At 41.8% G+C, this 15584-nt stretch overlaps 1 protein-coding gene across 8 annotated transcripts in view; it reads left to right on the top strand.

Moving 5' to 3' along the window:
- The first annotated feature begins 6738 nt into the window (after positions 1 to 6738).
- Positions 6739 to 15584, top strand: part of MAGI3 (membrane associated guanylate kinase, WW and PDZ domain containing 3) — a 219450-nt gene continuing 210604 nt past the window's right edge. For 6 of the 8 annotated variants that reach the window (XM_070607886.1, XM_070607893.1, XM_070607888.1 and 3 more), the window contains exon 1: positions 6739 to 7189. In XM_070607886.1, the coding sequence (XP_070463987.1) occupies positions 6874 to 7189 (316 nt within the window). In that variant the 5' untranslated portion in view covers positions 6739 to 6873. The remainder of the gene's footprint in view (positions 7190 to 15584) is intronic. The other 2 variants (XM_070607884.1, XM_070607890.1) reach the window with 2 other exon arrangements.

Raw genomic sequence — 15584 nt, 5'->3', positions numbered from 1 at the left:
TCTTAGTGTGAAGGGACATTTCAACAAAGCAATTACATTCCACGAAGCTTCTTATTAAATACAATTGTAACATATTTCTTTAACTATGATCAGTATAGGAAATTAAAGCTATAATTTCTGATTTCCACAGTGCATTCAACAAATTTTCATCTCCATTGTTTCTACCTGATTCATGCCAGCATCATCTCTCACTGGCCTTGTACCAGGTTTCCATCTGGCTTGCCTGCTTCTACTGTCACCCCATCCTTCTCTGCATAGCAATCAGAACCATCAGTCTAAAACATAAATCATATTCTGCCACTCTTCTCCTTAGAATTTCTTGTTGTGCTCTGAATAAAATTCAAATTCCTTTCATTGGCCTGAAAGTCTCTATGTGATCTGGCCTCCAGTATACCTGTCTGACTTCATTTCCTACCACTTTCTTCTCCATGACCACACTCCAGCCACACTGGCACTCTTGTTCCTCAAATTCAGACACAGGTCTACCTAAGGTCTTTGTGTTGGCCTGGAATGCTCGAGTCTCAGGTCTTCACTTGGCTCCCTCTTCCTTGTCATTCAGGTCTCAGCAAAACCGTCACCTTCTCAGTGAGAACTTCTCTAAGCCCTCTGTCTAATACAGCCCACGTCCTCTCCTAACCACCCATCACTTCATTCTGCATCATCTATGTTAGTTATAGTACTATTTGACTACTGGAAATTATTATTTTTAAAAATATTTACTAAGTGTATTTATTATTCATCCGGACGTGCATTTGAAATTATCTTGATTACTTACTTGTTTCGGGTTTACTGTTGATGGAGTTCAGGACAAATTATCCCAATATATGGCACCTTGGCATATTGAATATTTTAAGCTGAAGGAGTCTGAGGAAATGGCAGAGGCAGGAAAGTCTCTGTGACTTTCCTCCTGCACTTCTTCCCTGAAGCAGGTTGTAAGCCCCTCACATGAGAGGCGCCCTCCCTATTCCCGAGAAAAGGAGCATCCTTATCTCCAAGATGGAGGGATAGAGAGAAGAATCTATGTAAACAGCCTTGCTAATTTTCCCCAGTTTACTACAGTTAGCTCATACTTTCTGCCCTATTCTATCTTTCCATGACTTTCCACTCTTCACGAAACCTAGCATAAAAATACTTAGGTTTAACCATTTCTTCAGACCTTCCTTTCCTCATGAAGGCTCTTGTGTCACATAAAATTTATGTTAAATAAATTTATATGCTTTCTCCTATTAATCTATTTTTGCCAGTTTAATTTTCAGACCTAGCCAGGGACCCTAAGAGGGTCGAGGAAATCTTTCTTTTCCCGTATACTGTCTTCCCCATGAAAGGAAGGACCTTGTAAGTCTGTTTATTGCTGTAAACCAGCACCTGAAAAATGCCTGCTCATAACAGGCATTCTCTCTGTTGTTTGAATGAATGAACGAATGCATGCTAACTATACTGAAGACAAAGCGCCCAGCCCAGTGGGGGATACACAAATGAAGCAGAAAGGGACCCTGCCCTCAAGAATCTTGAGGTCTACTGGAAAAGAAAACACATAGGGACAACGTGCTATTGGTTTTGGAAAAGAAAGAGATGACACCCAGCTGAAGGAGATCAAGGCTGGCCATGAGTAGGAGGTTGCATTTAAGCTGAAAGATGAAAGATGGGTATTTTGGTATTTTCTAGTTCATTCAATGTTCTCTTTGTCCTGCTTAGTTAGACAAACTTGACATCTGACTGCTTCACTAAGCCCCCTTTCAAAGCATGTTGGCATTGCACTTGGTTTTGAATATTTCTATTGTTCTGCGAACTTGGGCTGGATTCACTTGATCACTTGCAGGTAAGTGTATCCATGGGCAAAAAATGCACGTTTATCATGAAACATAGTAACACAGATTTTAGACAATAAATTAGGTTGTTTAAGTGAAATAAAAGTTTCCATGTTATTGCTTTTGTAATTGAGCATATTTTAGCATTTAGCATACAAATTAGCCCATAGGCCTAGGCAAATAAAAATGTTAATAAAATGTAAAGATACAATAGAACACTAATAGTGAATTTGGTTAGGCTATTAATGTTAGATTACATTACATATATCATTTCCACAATACAGGTAAACATGAACATTTTCTAAACCAGCGAAAGACTTTGTGGATCAGAATTTTCAAAATTCAAGATAATTTTATTACAATAATTTATGGGACTAAAAACAGATGAATGTTCTTGTATTCTGTGTAGAAGGCAAATATTTGTTTGATGTGTCTACGTCTCCCCCACTCTCCTCCACCTTAATGCTTGAGAATGACTTCATCTAAATAACGATTTGATTTATTGTTACTAGAAATTCAGGTTTCCATGAAAGAAACTAGTGAGAATATAAAAATAAATGAAATCTAACATTTCTTCCCACACTTGCCCTGCTTTGGCACAGAGCCACATACAACTCCAGGGGTAGTACTTACATAGCCTCCAATGTGAGTGATGCCTCTGGAGTTGTCCAGTGCACAAACCATACCACCGTACGAGTCATCTTGGATTGTACAAAGGAGTAACTAAGCGTGGGTCAATTCAAAAAACTTGCAAATTTACTGCTTAAAGGGTTTATTTAACTCATTAGGAAAACAGCACAATATTACAAAATCAAACAAACTTCTCACCTTGCCAAAAAATATTAGAAGGAAATCAATGGAAGGTATTTGCGGAAGAAACTATGGATTGCTTGCCTAAAAGGCAATCTCCCCTCTTCATATTTGCTAAGAGACCCCCCCAAATTTTATCCAGATATTGAGCAGCCGTGTAGTTTACAAGACAGTGGATCCCCTTCTAAGCACCAGATGGTGAACTGGATACTCGTATTTCATTACCCTTTGCATCTTTGGTTTGTTCAGGTCAATGAGCTGGAGGCGAAGTCTTGCTTGGGAGCCTTTGGGAAAGGTTTCCTTGATCTACAAAAAGGAAACAAGGAAAGAAGCACCCTCTTCCCTCCTTTGAGTCTCTGGACATTGTTGTGATACTTGTGTTACATGGAGCCACTGCAGCTGTCTTGGGACCCAATTCAGGCAGTATGCATCTTGAAACATATCCACGTTTATCTCTATAATTAGATAGAGGGGGCCCAAAGAAACATTGGAGAGCATCAAATTCAACTTGGTTAAACCAGCTTCCATATTGTTTGGCTTATTAATATTCCCAATAGAAATCACAACTATTAAGCCAAACCGTTTGGTTTGGGAGCAGTGATAAATACAGACACAATCTGATTATCTGGATAGGTGCCATTTTAGACAGAGAAGTTTACAGAGTGACCCCTTTGATTACGTAGTAATTTCTCGAATAGTATCTTACCAGAATTAATTCACTGGAGTGGGTAGTTTATTTCTAGGATATTTTTTAAACTGAACCTAAGCACTAAAATGGATGAATTTAATACTTACAGAATTATAAAGGTGATTAGCAATGCTTTTAGCCTTGTCACAAATATTACTATTTAACACAAACTAAAATTATAATGTGAGTGTTTGCTTATATGCCAAATCGTATGTTAAGTGCTTGCTTAACTCAAAGAGCTCCATTCAGGTCTCATAACCATTCAGGTGAGGACTATTATTATATCCATTTTATGGACGAGGAAACTGAGGTTAGGTGAGGTTAAATAGTTTATTCAAGATCAGAGCTAATGAGTAGAAAAGAGGGGATTTGCAGTCTGACTCCAGACCTCAAGCTCCTAATCATGCAGTTTTCTGCCCACGAGTCAATAACATTCTTGGTTGAGGCATGTGGCAGACACCGTTGGGTGCCTACTTAACAACTATGCCCCCTTTTTCCTCTCAAACAGAACTCCTATTTCGTTTGGGAGTGACTCATGCTCAGCTTAATGAACTGTGGCAATCCCATTTTCTATCGTCACTGACTGGTCTGCAGTGGGTATGTGACCATTTTTTGGCCAGTAAGGGAGATTTCACTGTGGGGGGGGGGGGCAGTCTGGGAAAGATTTTTCTCCTTCATAAAAATGGGAGCTGCACTGCCTTTCCCTCCCTTCCTGCTTGTACAATGACCTCTGAGGATGTGAAGTCTGGAGCTGTGGCAACCACATTGTAATCAAGAGCTGACAAGCCTGGAAACAAAAGCCAACATGTGAAGGTGGTAGAGAGCAAGCATAAAAAAGAGCTTGGGTCCTTAATGACATGACTGTGCTGCTGAACTAACATTGAGACTACCTACATCTGAACTTCATGTTAAAGATACAATGAATGACCTCATGCTTTAAGCTGCTGTTACTTCGATATTCTGTTTCTTGTGGCCAAAGCCATCTTAATGGATACAATCTGGGCAGGGAAAAGATGTTTTCCCAGAGTTGCTGTGAGAACAGATGAAGTGGAGGTTATCAAGATTTCAGGCAGGAATCCGTTAGTGTAGGTAGTAGTTCAGAAAAAAAGCACTCAGCTTTATCTCAGATCTGGGTAAATCTGAGCAATGCACGTCTGCGCTGGGTATTTTCCCTTTTTTTCTCCAGATGCACTGCTTCCTCTTCTCTGTGTGACTGACTGATACGGACTGCATCATCCGGTCCTCTGGCTTCTGGTTGAATGTGGCCCTGGGGATGCACCAGCAGGAGACTGGAGGAGGGAGGTGAGTGAGCTAGAAATCCCCCAGCTTCTTCCCTGGGTGATTACTCAGGCTGGCTGTATCCCTGGACTGAGGGTCCTGCTGCCCTTTCTCTGCTGAGATTTGGTAACTGTCCCTTCCCTTGCCTTCTACAGATCTCAGAGCTTGTAGCCCCAGGCTTTCACACTTCCCTTGTGGTTTCCCACACCCTGCCCACATCTTTGCAAAGTACCATTTGTTTCCTGCCAGGCCCTGACTGATACAATGGTGTGAACAGATCACTGCAGCTGTTGAAGCTGGGTCCAGGCTCTCTGAAATGTGGTGAGATTCCGTGGAGTTATTCATAGTTTAAAGAAGGGCTTTCCTCAACCAGGAAAGGAGACTACATAAATAAGTGGCATGCTGCAAAAGTGGAACAAAGTCGCACAGCTCAGACAGATCACTTTCTCCCAAGGACAAGAAATCAGAAGAGATGGCATTTGATATGAGGATGGACAGGATTTTTAAAAGACAAAGACGAGAGAGTGTGAGTCAATCCAGGGAGGAGAGAAAACTCAGGAAGAGTTTCTGAAAAATTAGTGCTGGAAGGGACCTAAGATGTCCTTTATTCAATGTTAGCTCTCCCTCCACCTCCTTTACAGAGGAGTAAACTTGAAGCTGAGATTTGGCTAAGATCAAACAGCAAGTAAGTAGCATGCCCGGACTCCAACCCAGGTCAGCTAGCTACTAGGCTAGTTCCTAATCCACCTTCCACCTCCACTCCTTACCTCACCTAAGGCAGTCTGCTTACTTGTCAGTCTCGCCTGCTAGAATGTGACCACCTTGAGAGTAGGGCCTCTGTTTTCTTCTTCCTTGAACCCCAGTACCTAGCACAATTTCTGACATCAAGTCATTGTTATCATGATCAGCTACGAAATGGTAAGAAGCATCCACCCTCTGCCAGACACTCTGCAGATACTTTATATCTACCTCATGTAATCTTCACAACAACCTGGAGGGGTATAATTATCTCCACTTTCAGCTGAGGATGCTGCGGCTCAGAGAGGTTGTCTAATTTGCCAGAGGTCACACAGTAATGTGCTGGGCTCTATTTTACCTTCCATCAACCTGACCCCGGAGTCTGGTTGCCTCAGTGGGCGTTCAGTAACACTTGTTGAATGAATGAACAGGAAACAGCGACTCGGGGTAAATGACCGGCTGCAACAGGCCACCCCCGAGGTCCCGCCACCTCTGGCCGCGGTCTCAGCACGTCCTCTCTCCACAGCACGCCCGCTCCTCTCAGCGCCCCGCCCAGGCCCCGAGGCTCCGCCCCCGACTCCGCCCGGCTGGCCAGCCACGCCTCCACCTCGAGGAGTTCTGTCGCCCCTGCTGTCCAAGTTTTCTCCTGGCTCGAGCCGCTGCACCCAGGGCTTCTCTCGCCCTCCGACCTGGAGCGGGTTTCGCTCCCCTGCCCCTCCCCTCGCCCTCCTTCATTCCTCAAACTTCTATTTTCCTCCCTCTTTAAACTTCAGTCATCCTAGTGCCCGCCTCCTCCACTCCTACCAACCAATCGGTGGCTCTCATTCTCGCCGCGGGTCCGCCCCCTGCCCGCCGGGGGCCAATCCCCGGCGAGGGAGTCCAGGGCCTGGGCTCGTTCCCAAGCGCCTGGCCGGTGACGGCAGCGCGCCGGGCGCCGCGCGGCGGGAGGGGGCGGGGCTCTGGGTGAGGGATGGGCGAGGGCGGGGGGGAAGGGAAGAGGGAGGAGGAGGAGGTTGCGGCGGGTTTGAAAGCGGCAGTTTCCTGGCAGCCTGGGCAGGCGTTGGTCTCGGCGCTCCGGCTCCGCAGCGGCCACGATCGATCCGGCGCCGGGACTACGCGCGCTTCGGCGCGCCCCCGGCGGATTTTTCCCGTTTCGGCTCTTCCCTCTCACCTCCCCGCCCCCCCGCTCCAGCCTTTCCCGCCGCTCCGGCGCGAAGCCCGGGGGCCAGCCGTCGGCTGTGACCCCGCCCGAAGCCCCTACGGAGCCGCCTGGGGACCATTCCCTTCTCCTTTCTTCAGCCTAATCCGGGGTGGCCCTCGCCGAGCCCGGGCAGCCCCGGGGAGCGCAGCCGGGAGGGGCGTCCGAGGGGCGTCTCGGGGCTTGGGGCGGCCCGGCCCCCGGCGGGCTGTGGTCGGGGGCGGGGGTGCCGGAGCGGCGCGGCCCCCCTCGCCGGGCTGCGCGGGCCGCCGGGGGCCCCAGGCTGAGAGGGGCCCGGCGCGGCGCCCCCGCCGCCCGCGCGGGGGCTCCCCCATGGTGCAGCGGGCTTCGGGATGTCGAAGACGCTGAAGAAGAAGAAGCACTGGCTCAGCAAGGTGCAGGAGTGCGCGGTGTCCTGGGCCGGGCCCCCGGGCGACTTGGGCGCCGAGATCCGGGGCGGCGCGGAGCGCGGTGAGTTCCCCTACCTGGGGCGGCTCCGCGACGAGCCCGGCGGGGGCACCTGCTGCGTCGTCTCGGGCAAGGCGCCCAGCCCGGGGGATGTGCTGCTGGAGGTGAACGGGACGCCTGTCAGCGGGCTTACCAACCGGGACACACTGGCTGTCATCCGCCACTTCCGCGAGCCCATCCGTCTCAAGACTGTGAAGCCAGGTACGCCGGCCCTGCCTTTCTGTGGCGGGGGTCGGGGGAGGTCCGGGGTGGGCGTCTGGGAGCAGCGGCCCCTCCCCACCTCTTATGGTCCAGGGTAGTCTTAGCCCTCTTGGGTGTGCCGGACTCCCTGGAGAGGCGCCAGGGTGGCGGTGGTGATTCCCATTTTGCCGATAGGAAAACTGAGTTCTGGCTCGGCCAGGCTGCTGTGCGGGCTGTCACAGGATTGCGACCAGAAGCGGGGTTTCTTGGATTTGTGCCTCCGTCTCCCACCGCAGAGTTTTTGAATAGAGAGAAAACCAGCCCTTTTCTCCTTTTCTTTGTGAATAGATCCTCATGGTTGTAGCATTTTCCTTGCAACAGCCTTACGCATTTTCTAATAGAGAAAGAGGTCTGCACTATCGAGGCACTTAGTGCCAAGGTTACCACCTAGTGTACCTGGGAGGGCTTAGCTGCTTCAGTGTTTGTTGCACACTAACAATGCCTCGGAGCTGACAACCTAACTCTGTCAGTCCAGGTGGTTCGAGTGTCTCGGTACTGACGGTGTACAATATGTGCTATGTGGTAGAGTGGTGTGTTCTTGGTAGGGAGCTGTTGAATAGTCTGGTTTTCGAAGGAAGACCTAGGTGCCTCGCTGAGGAAAAGCTTTGGTAAATCTTTGATTTTTACAGACTTTTGTTGAAGTGGTGGATAAAAAGGGCCCCTGTTGCCTCGGTATCTTTTATGCTAGTAAAATCTGCTGCAAAGCATATTACGTTTATGGCATACTTGCTAGTTTCAAAGCATTGATCAGACTGCGTACAGTGAAATCTAATAGTATTGTAATAGTCCTTACGTATTTGATATCGGTAACAGTGTTGGTCGTTTCAGCATCGGTAGAACGTGGTTATGTTTTCTGAGATGTTTGTAGGAGGCAGAATTATGAGTACAGCGTTATTAGAAATCAAACTATATTTGCTGAATGTGCTCTACTGAATATACAATGCATCAAAATATAATGGGCTGCTTAATTGTGACGGGTTAGAGAAATCGTTCCATCCCTTTACCACAAAATGCTAGAAAATTCTGGAGAAAATTTAACATGTTAGCTCCCTAACCTTTTTTTTTTCTTTCTCAGCAGCTCACTTTGGGAATCTCTCTTTAACACTCCTTGGGCTTAATCTGAATTGATGGTTTGTGGTGCAGTATACATGTGTGTGTATTGTGGGTGTATACACACACACACACACACACACACACTCACATGTGCCTGCAATCTTAAATTAAGATTTTCTTCACGTGGTCTATTCCATCGCATTCATTTTAATCTTCTGGGTTTATGTGAGGTTTTCTTTGTATTGTTGTTAATCTAAAAAACTTTAGCAGACTTAAAACATCTTTTTCTGTGTAGTATTGTGAATTCAAAAATTCTTTCTTAACTCAAACTTTTAGAGCCATATGTGAAGGGTAGAGGAAAGGCTTTTGGGCTGTATCTTGCCAGTCAGGCATTGTCTGTAATATGCGGAATATGAAATATACAGCACTTACTGATCTAGTTGTCATTTAGTTGAAATCCCATGAGTCAGGGAATAATGAGAATATCTGCATCATTGCTTTGTGTTTTGTTTTGATTAGTTGGGGCATATATGAGAGTATAATTGGTATTTTCAAACATAGTTTAAAAGTTGATAGATTGAGGAAGTTGGTATATTCTCACATTTTTATCATTCTTTTAGAAGACTGGGGAAATGTATCTTTAATATTAGTCTGGTCTGCATGTTATATGTTTTCACACCTTTATATCAAGTTTAAGAAGATAATTCAAAGTTTAGTGTGTATCTAGTAATATAAATAGTTGTGTTGAGTAAACATCGTATGCCCCAAAGTGTAGTTGACCTTTTTATAGTAATAAAATTTTGCACTCTTGACAACCACAGATACCACAGATCCTATTTTAAATGCCTCGCTAAAATAAAGGGAATAATTTATGTTACTGGGTGTAGCACATTTTGTAATCATTAATAATAAAAGTTCTGAATACTACACCTATTTTTAAAAGATACACTCTACTTCAGTAATTTCTAAAAGATACCACTATGTGTCATCTGAGATTAGTATTCTTGTTTCTAAGCAAGTTGTAATTTAAAAATTTTAATCTCTTTAAACAGAATAGTATTCTTAGTTTCTTAATAGCCTCATGTTAGGCATTATATTAAATGGCTTTCTTAAATGGCTTTGCTTAAACACTTCTTATGAAATAGCAAGATTTTTGCAGGTTAAGCACAAGACTTTAAATATTAGGAATTAAGAACTTGAGGTTATTCGTAGAACTTTGGGTGTGATTAAAAACAGCATAAATATTATCTCTAGAGGAGACAGATTTTTTTACTGTTGGGATTAATTTTGAAAAGTCTGAAAATACAGAATTAAGGGAATTTAAAAAGGAACTTGTCCATCACATTGGTGTTTTTTCCCCTTTTATCTAGACTTTGTGAGAGAAATGGATTTTTCAATTTAATAGGGCATTGTAAAGTGCTCTCAGCACTCTGTCTCGTCTAGATTAGTAACTCTTTATTAAACTATATTCATAACATATCATTTAGAAGCTGGCACAGAGCAGGAGTAAATTTAACCATTTCTGTAAGGTGTCACATTAGCAGGGAATGATGTCATACTGTCTTCTGACAAAGTCCGTGGTGGAAGGAAGAGCTGGACTGTAGGACACGGCTGCTGGAGCACTCATTCTGCCTAACTTTCTCCTTTTCTTCCAGTAGATGCTAGGAAGAGCCAGCCAGAGACAGCACCATCACCCAGATGACTTGCTGAAGGTTCTTGCTGCCAGTGACTGTCTTTAGCTTTGATTTGGGTTTTTCTTTTTTTCTTTCTTTCTTCTGTTATAATCTGTAATGGAGATTCGAAAGTAATTTTTAAAATATGGTTTCTAATCTGAGGCTTTTCCTGATAAAATTAGGGAATTTCTTATTGAATTCTTATTCTTATTTAGTATTAATGTAATACTTAGCAGTCAGTACTTTCCTGCTTCTAGGAGAATCTTTGGTTCCACCTGTTGCTTGACCCAACTGGTCACCTCTTTCTTAATTACAGCCCTGTTATTTTTCTACAGAGAAAAGTTTACTTGAATTTGAACTTTGTGCTTTCCCAGTAGTAAAGGAAGTTGGAATTTGGACCTCTGGTGAAATTGTTTCATGATGTAGTCCTGTGACCAGGATTAGTTTCTTTGATTTTACTTCAGAGTATATTTTGAAAGTTTCTATTCTGATTAATGATTGAAGTAGTTAATTTTGTTCTAAAATTCTCCAAACCATGAATGTGCAGAGTTTTATGGAATATTCGCTTCTTTGTCTACCTTAAACAAATATTTCAGGGGTTGTAAATTATGTGGATTTAATTCCAGAGACTGAGTATTGACACAATAAGTACATGAAATCATTGTCTACTATGTTATTATGCACGCATTGTATTCAGCTGCTCTAAGTCTAGAGGTGAAAATCAGGAGGAACAATGATACAGTTTGTTTAAACAAAAACTAATTTGAAACAGATCTTGTTTAATGCTCATAAATGGAGGTAAAAGTCTTCATCACTGACTCTTTGAAACATCTGATTTATGAGGAAATGTTGTTAAAATGAGCACATTCCTAGAAATACATTCCCCGTTGGTGAAGAAACATCACTAGATGCTTTTAAGTAAGGATGTTTATGTTAGGTCAGTAATGCATAACTCTACCCGTTTCTTCTCTTAACTCTTGGATCTTTTTGTTAGTTTTTTTGGTTTAGTGGGTAACTTGGGACTTTCGGTGAGTTTTGTTTAGATAGTTGTAATATTTGAAGAAGCAAAGAGTGAGAGAAATTAGAGTTAATTTCTAGCCTCTTAGTTTTGCAATACAAAAAAGTTTCTCTTTACCTTTTTAAACAATAGAAACTAGAGATTGGATGAGGCAGCCCCTTTGTTAGGGAAAATAGCATCAAATTTTGATAAACGTTAAACTTGAAACTTTCCTGCTTTCTCAAATTTTGGTAGCAAGTTTTTCGGTCTGAAGTTGGTTTTAATGACTCAAGGTTCAGGTTCTGGACTTTATTCATTAACGCCTTTAATTCATATGAGTACTGGGCTTATCCCACAGTGATAGGACTTAACATTTGGCCCTTTCGACTTTCAGATCATTTTTATTTTATTCAGTTTAATGCTAAAACTGATTTTCATGGAACATAACTGTGTTCCTGGGGAATAGAAATTGTTTTTCTTCTGAGATCCTGGGATGTACTTTATAAAACCTCTCATTATCAGAGATAAATTTCAGTGATTTTTTTTTTTGGCCTGGTCTCTGATTTATGTAAATTAATGATAAAACAAACCTCTTGCATTTAAGAATCTGACTTAAGAAGTCAGTCCGGAATCTGCTCAGGTGAATGTTTCATATAATGTCTTTTGTATGTAACCCCTAAGTCCTTTGTAAATTTTGTGGGCACTTATTGTTTTGGGAGTATGTTGTAGGAGAATTTCATTTTTATGAACCACTTCAACATTACCTACCGATTTCAAACTCTGCCAATTTCCAAGTCCATTTTTAGTTGTTTGTGATTTGACAAAAGATAATTGTTTTGGTATTGAGGACTAGAACTGTGTCTCTTTTAATTAATTAATTATTTTTGTTTCCCTTCTAAACTTTTTTTTTTTGGTGAGGAAGATTGGCCCTGAGCTAACATCTATTACCAATCTTCCTCTTTTCTTTTTTCCTCCACAAAGCCCCAGTACGTAGTTGATATCCTAGTTTTAGGTCATTCTAGTTCTTCTATGTGGGATGCCGCCACAACATGGCTTTATGAGTGGTGCATAGGTAGGTCTACACCCAGGATCCGAACTGGTGAACCTGGGGCCGCTGAAGTAGAATGTGTGAACTTAACCCTTTGGTCATGGGGCTGGCCCCTCTTTTCTAAAATTTTGAGAAATAATTTCCTTGTAATCCTATGTTTTGTTGAAAGAATGAATACCCTTAATTTAAAACCATTCCTAAGGGTAAGTTTTTCAGTAGCTCAGAGGCTGGTGTTCTGAGAGACTCGTTTATGGGGGAAGAGAGGCAAGTCTGTTGCTCTCTGTCTCCTTTAACAAATATTATTTGTAATGTTTTCCCCCCAAAAGTACTTATTTTACTTCATAAATAGAAAATAGAAAGTTGTATTACTGGCACACATTCATTCTCTGAGCAAACGTTTAGTGGTGTACCCACCGTGTGAGCTAGCACTGGTGACGTAAAAATATAAAATACAAAAATGCGTCAGAAATGGTCTGTCCTCAAGAAGCTCACAGTTTAGTGGGAACTTGATTCCGTGCTAAGGAACACCTGTAGGTTTTACCTTTTTCCCTTTTCTCCCAGTACGCACAGAAAAGTCTTTAGGTAAGTTTTAGTATGAATTTTGGTGGAAGTTTGATTAATTAATTGGCTGCCTAGTGTGCTGTTCTAAAAAGTGGCCTGGAGTTGTGTCTTAGGATTTGGGTTCTCAAGTCACTACAAACAGAGAGAAATCAAATATAAACAAAATTTTCTTTTGAAAAGCCCTTAAATTTAAATTGCTCAAAATACATTGTGTTTGTGTTTTATTTACAATACAACGTGTATTTTATTTTCGCTGTATTTTATACGTTATATTTGTATTGTACCACTTTTAGGATGAGTTCTATACGCCATTTTTCTGCCCATGTTGGAACCCATTGCTGTATTTTGGTTGAACACTAGATGAAAAACCTATCTTTTAATTCTAAGAAATTGTCCTCATCTGAGTGTGCATAATGGCTTTGTAGAAGTTAAATGTATAGATGAGATGAAAGAAAGGTGTCATTCTTTTTATGTCTTGTTAGGATCCTTGCTACCTGCCCTTATTTTCCCACTTGGCTGGTTGGGGAGGGAACTGTGAAGAATTTTGGACTTAGTCTGGCTTTGAAAGATGGATAGGTTTTGGTTGAGTGGAATTAGGATCTTCTCAGTAGTGGGAAAGAAGCAGAGAAGAAGAAAAACACGGGGCAAGAATGTTCAATACAGGAAGGTCTAGAGGTAAGTCCATCCCAGCAGGGCGGGGTGTGTGTGTGTGTGTGTGTGTGTGTGTGTGTAAAACTTTATTTTGTATAAAAGCACAAAACCCACATTATAGAATATTTGGAAACTAGAGGGAAAATCATATTAGTTGTTTAAATGTATAGGTAGTTCTGTTATGAATTGCCTCCTATAAGTTGTTTTTTCTTCAATTGGACCTCGAAATATTTTTTCTTCTAGAAATAATGCTGGTAAGGTGCTTAATGCTATTTCTACCTTTAGCCTTATTCAACTCATAATGTAATAAGCGTTTCATTAAACCCGCAGTGTAACTGAAATATTGCCATTAGTACTCTGCTTTATGCTTATAGGCTTTCTTGGGTTGCTTTGGAAGCCTACGAGTTTTATGGGAAATTTAATTTGCTAGTCTAGTAAAAAGGGAATTGAAAGTCTATTTCCACCTTAATCCTGCCTTCTCTTTTGTTATAGTCACTGTTGATTGACTTCCAGTGAAAAAAGTAGCCCCATTATATCTCCATTTTCCCCCAACCCCAGCAGGTTTATCCCAATGCCTCTGCCTTGCAGTGGTTCTTAGGAGCCATTCTTCCCCCACCCTGCTCTCAATTTCAGTTACCCCCGCATGGCCAGGGGAGCAGGGACTACATTTTGAGACCATAGTTTGACTTGTGCTATATCTAAATACCCAAGAAAGGACAGACAGTGATCATAGAGGGTCAAGTTCTTTGTTTTATTAACACTTATACTAGAGATAGTGTTTTAGAGACTCAGTAAGAAATATAGAGGATGAAACTTTTTTGCTGTAATTTATTTGGAGTTTGAAAATTTTTTATATTATGGAAAGAAATTTTGCTTCACATTTATTAATAATTAAGATCTATTTAGAGGCTTCCCCTCTGGTCTTGGTTGTGCAGTAGGAAGAGTAACTGATCTACTTAATTAAAACTTTCTGGCATTTTAGGGTCTTTGCTATTTTTTTGTCGAGAATTTTAAACACATAATTATTTTTCTTGCTGCAGGGAAGTTTATGAGAAGCTACCCTGTATCTCATTGTCGCTCTGATTAGAAATTTTGTGTGACTGTGAAAAATGGGATTGTACTATACATGATGACATTTAACAGAAGTAGTTCTATGAAATGAAACACCCCAAAAGGGAAGAGAAAAGAAGTGTTTATTAATAAATTGCTTTATTTATGAACTTAAGTAGAATTAAGCTAAGTTAGCTTTGTTTTTTCATCTAATAAAATAACTTTTAAACGTCTCCTTTGCTGGAGTGGTTCTGGAGATAGAGTCCTCTGGGTATGTTGTCCAGTTTGCAACAGGTACCTTGTGATACGTAGCTTAGATCTAAGCAAGAAGGAAAAAAATTGTAATTCACATTGTCGTTTTCTATATTTGTAAGGATTCTACAGCAAGTGACAGAAACTCTACTGAGGTTCTTTAGGCTAAGAAGAAATTTATTGGCTTACCTACGTGCAGACCCAGGCGTAGGACAGTAACAGCTGAGTTCACGTTCTCGGCTCATGGTCATCAGGACTGTTTGGCTCTCTTTTCCTCCAAGTTGGCTTCTTTCTCAGCTCAGCTGTCAGGGTATCAGGAAAGATGGCTGTGAACCCCAAGTCATACAGAGTCCTTAAAGCTTCTCATCTTTTTTCTAGAACCCAGTAACAAATCTCCTGCAGGGACTTTGGTCCTGTGCCCATCTCTTGGACCAATTGTGGAGAGCGGGCAATGGGGTACTGTGATGGGTGATGTCTGGATGATGTGTCTCCTCTGTCAGCTGAGTAGAGAAAGCACAATGTGATTAATAACTGTGTCAGAGCCCCAGGAGATAAGGGACGGGTAGTTCCTCAAAAGTTGGGAGGCTGGGGAGACAACACTGCAGAAAATGGCCTCTTTTAAAACATTTAATCTCTCCTACTTGGAAGCCAACAGCAGTACACAGTTATCATAAAATTTTCATTTTTAAAATACCAGATATTGGCTATAGACCAAAACTGAGGCACTGATATTACTCAGACATTTTACTCAAATATTATCATTTTTTTATGTTTTTTATCTAAAAACTGCTTTTATCTTAATGCTGTTTCTTTAAAAAATTGGATGTTGATACCTTATTGTGCACAATTTAAAAGTACTGCTTGTAGTTTTTTGATTTTTTTTTTTTTTGCATCAAATAAGATTCTCTAAACCAATGCTGCTTGTTCTTAGGTAGGTGGAATACTTTAAAGGATCATTTAATCATCTTTGGCATTGAGAAAATGATTATTAATCTAGTTAATACAGTTTTAAAAACTTAATATTGGTGTACCATTTTGAAAATGAAATTCTAAACTAACTGCTTTCCAAGA

The sequence above is a fragment of the Equus przewalskii genome, unplaced genomic scaffold (assembly GCF_037783145.1).
Source record: "Equus przewalskii isolate Varuska unplaced genomic scaffold, EquPr2 ChrUn-13, whole genome shotgun sequence".
NCBI classification, from domain to species: domain Eukaryota; kingdom Metazoa; phylum Chordata; class Mammalia; order Perissodactyla; family Equidae; genus Equus; species Equus przewalskii.
This window is presented reverse-complemented; position numbering and strand designations above follow the sequence as displayed.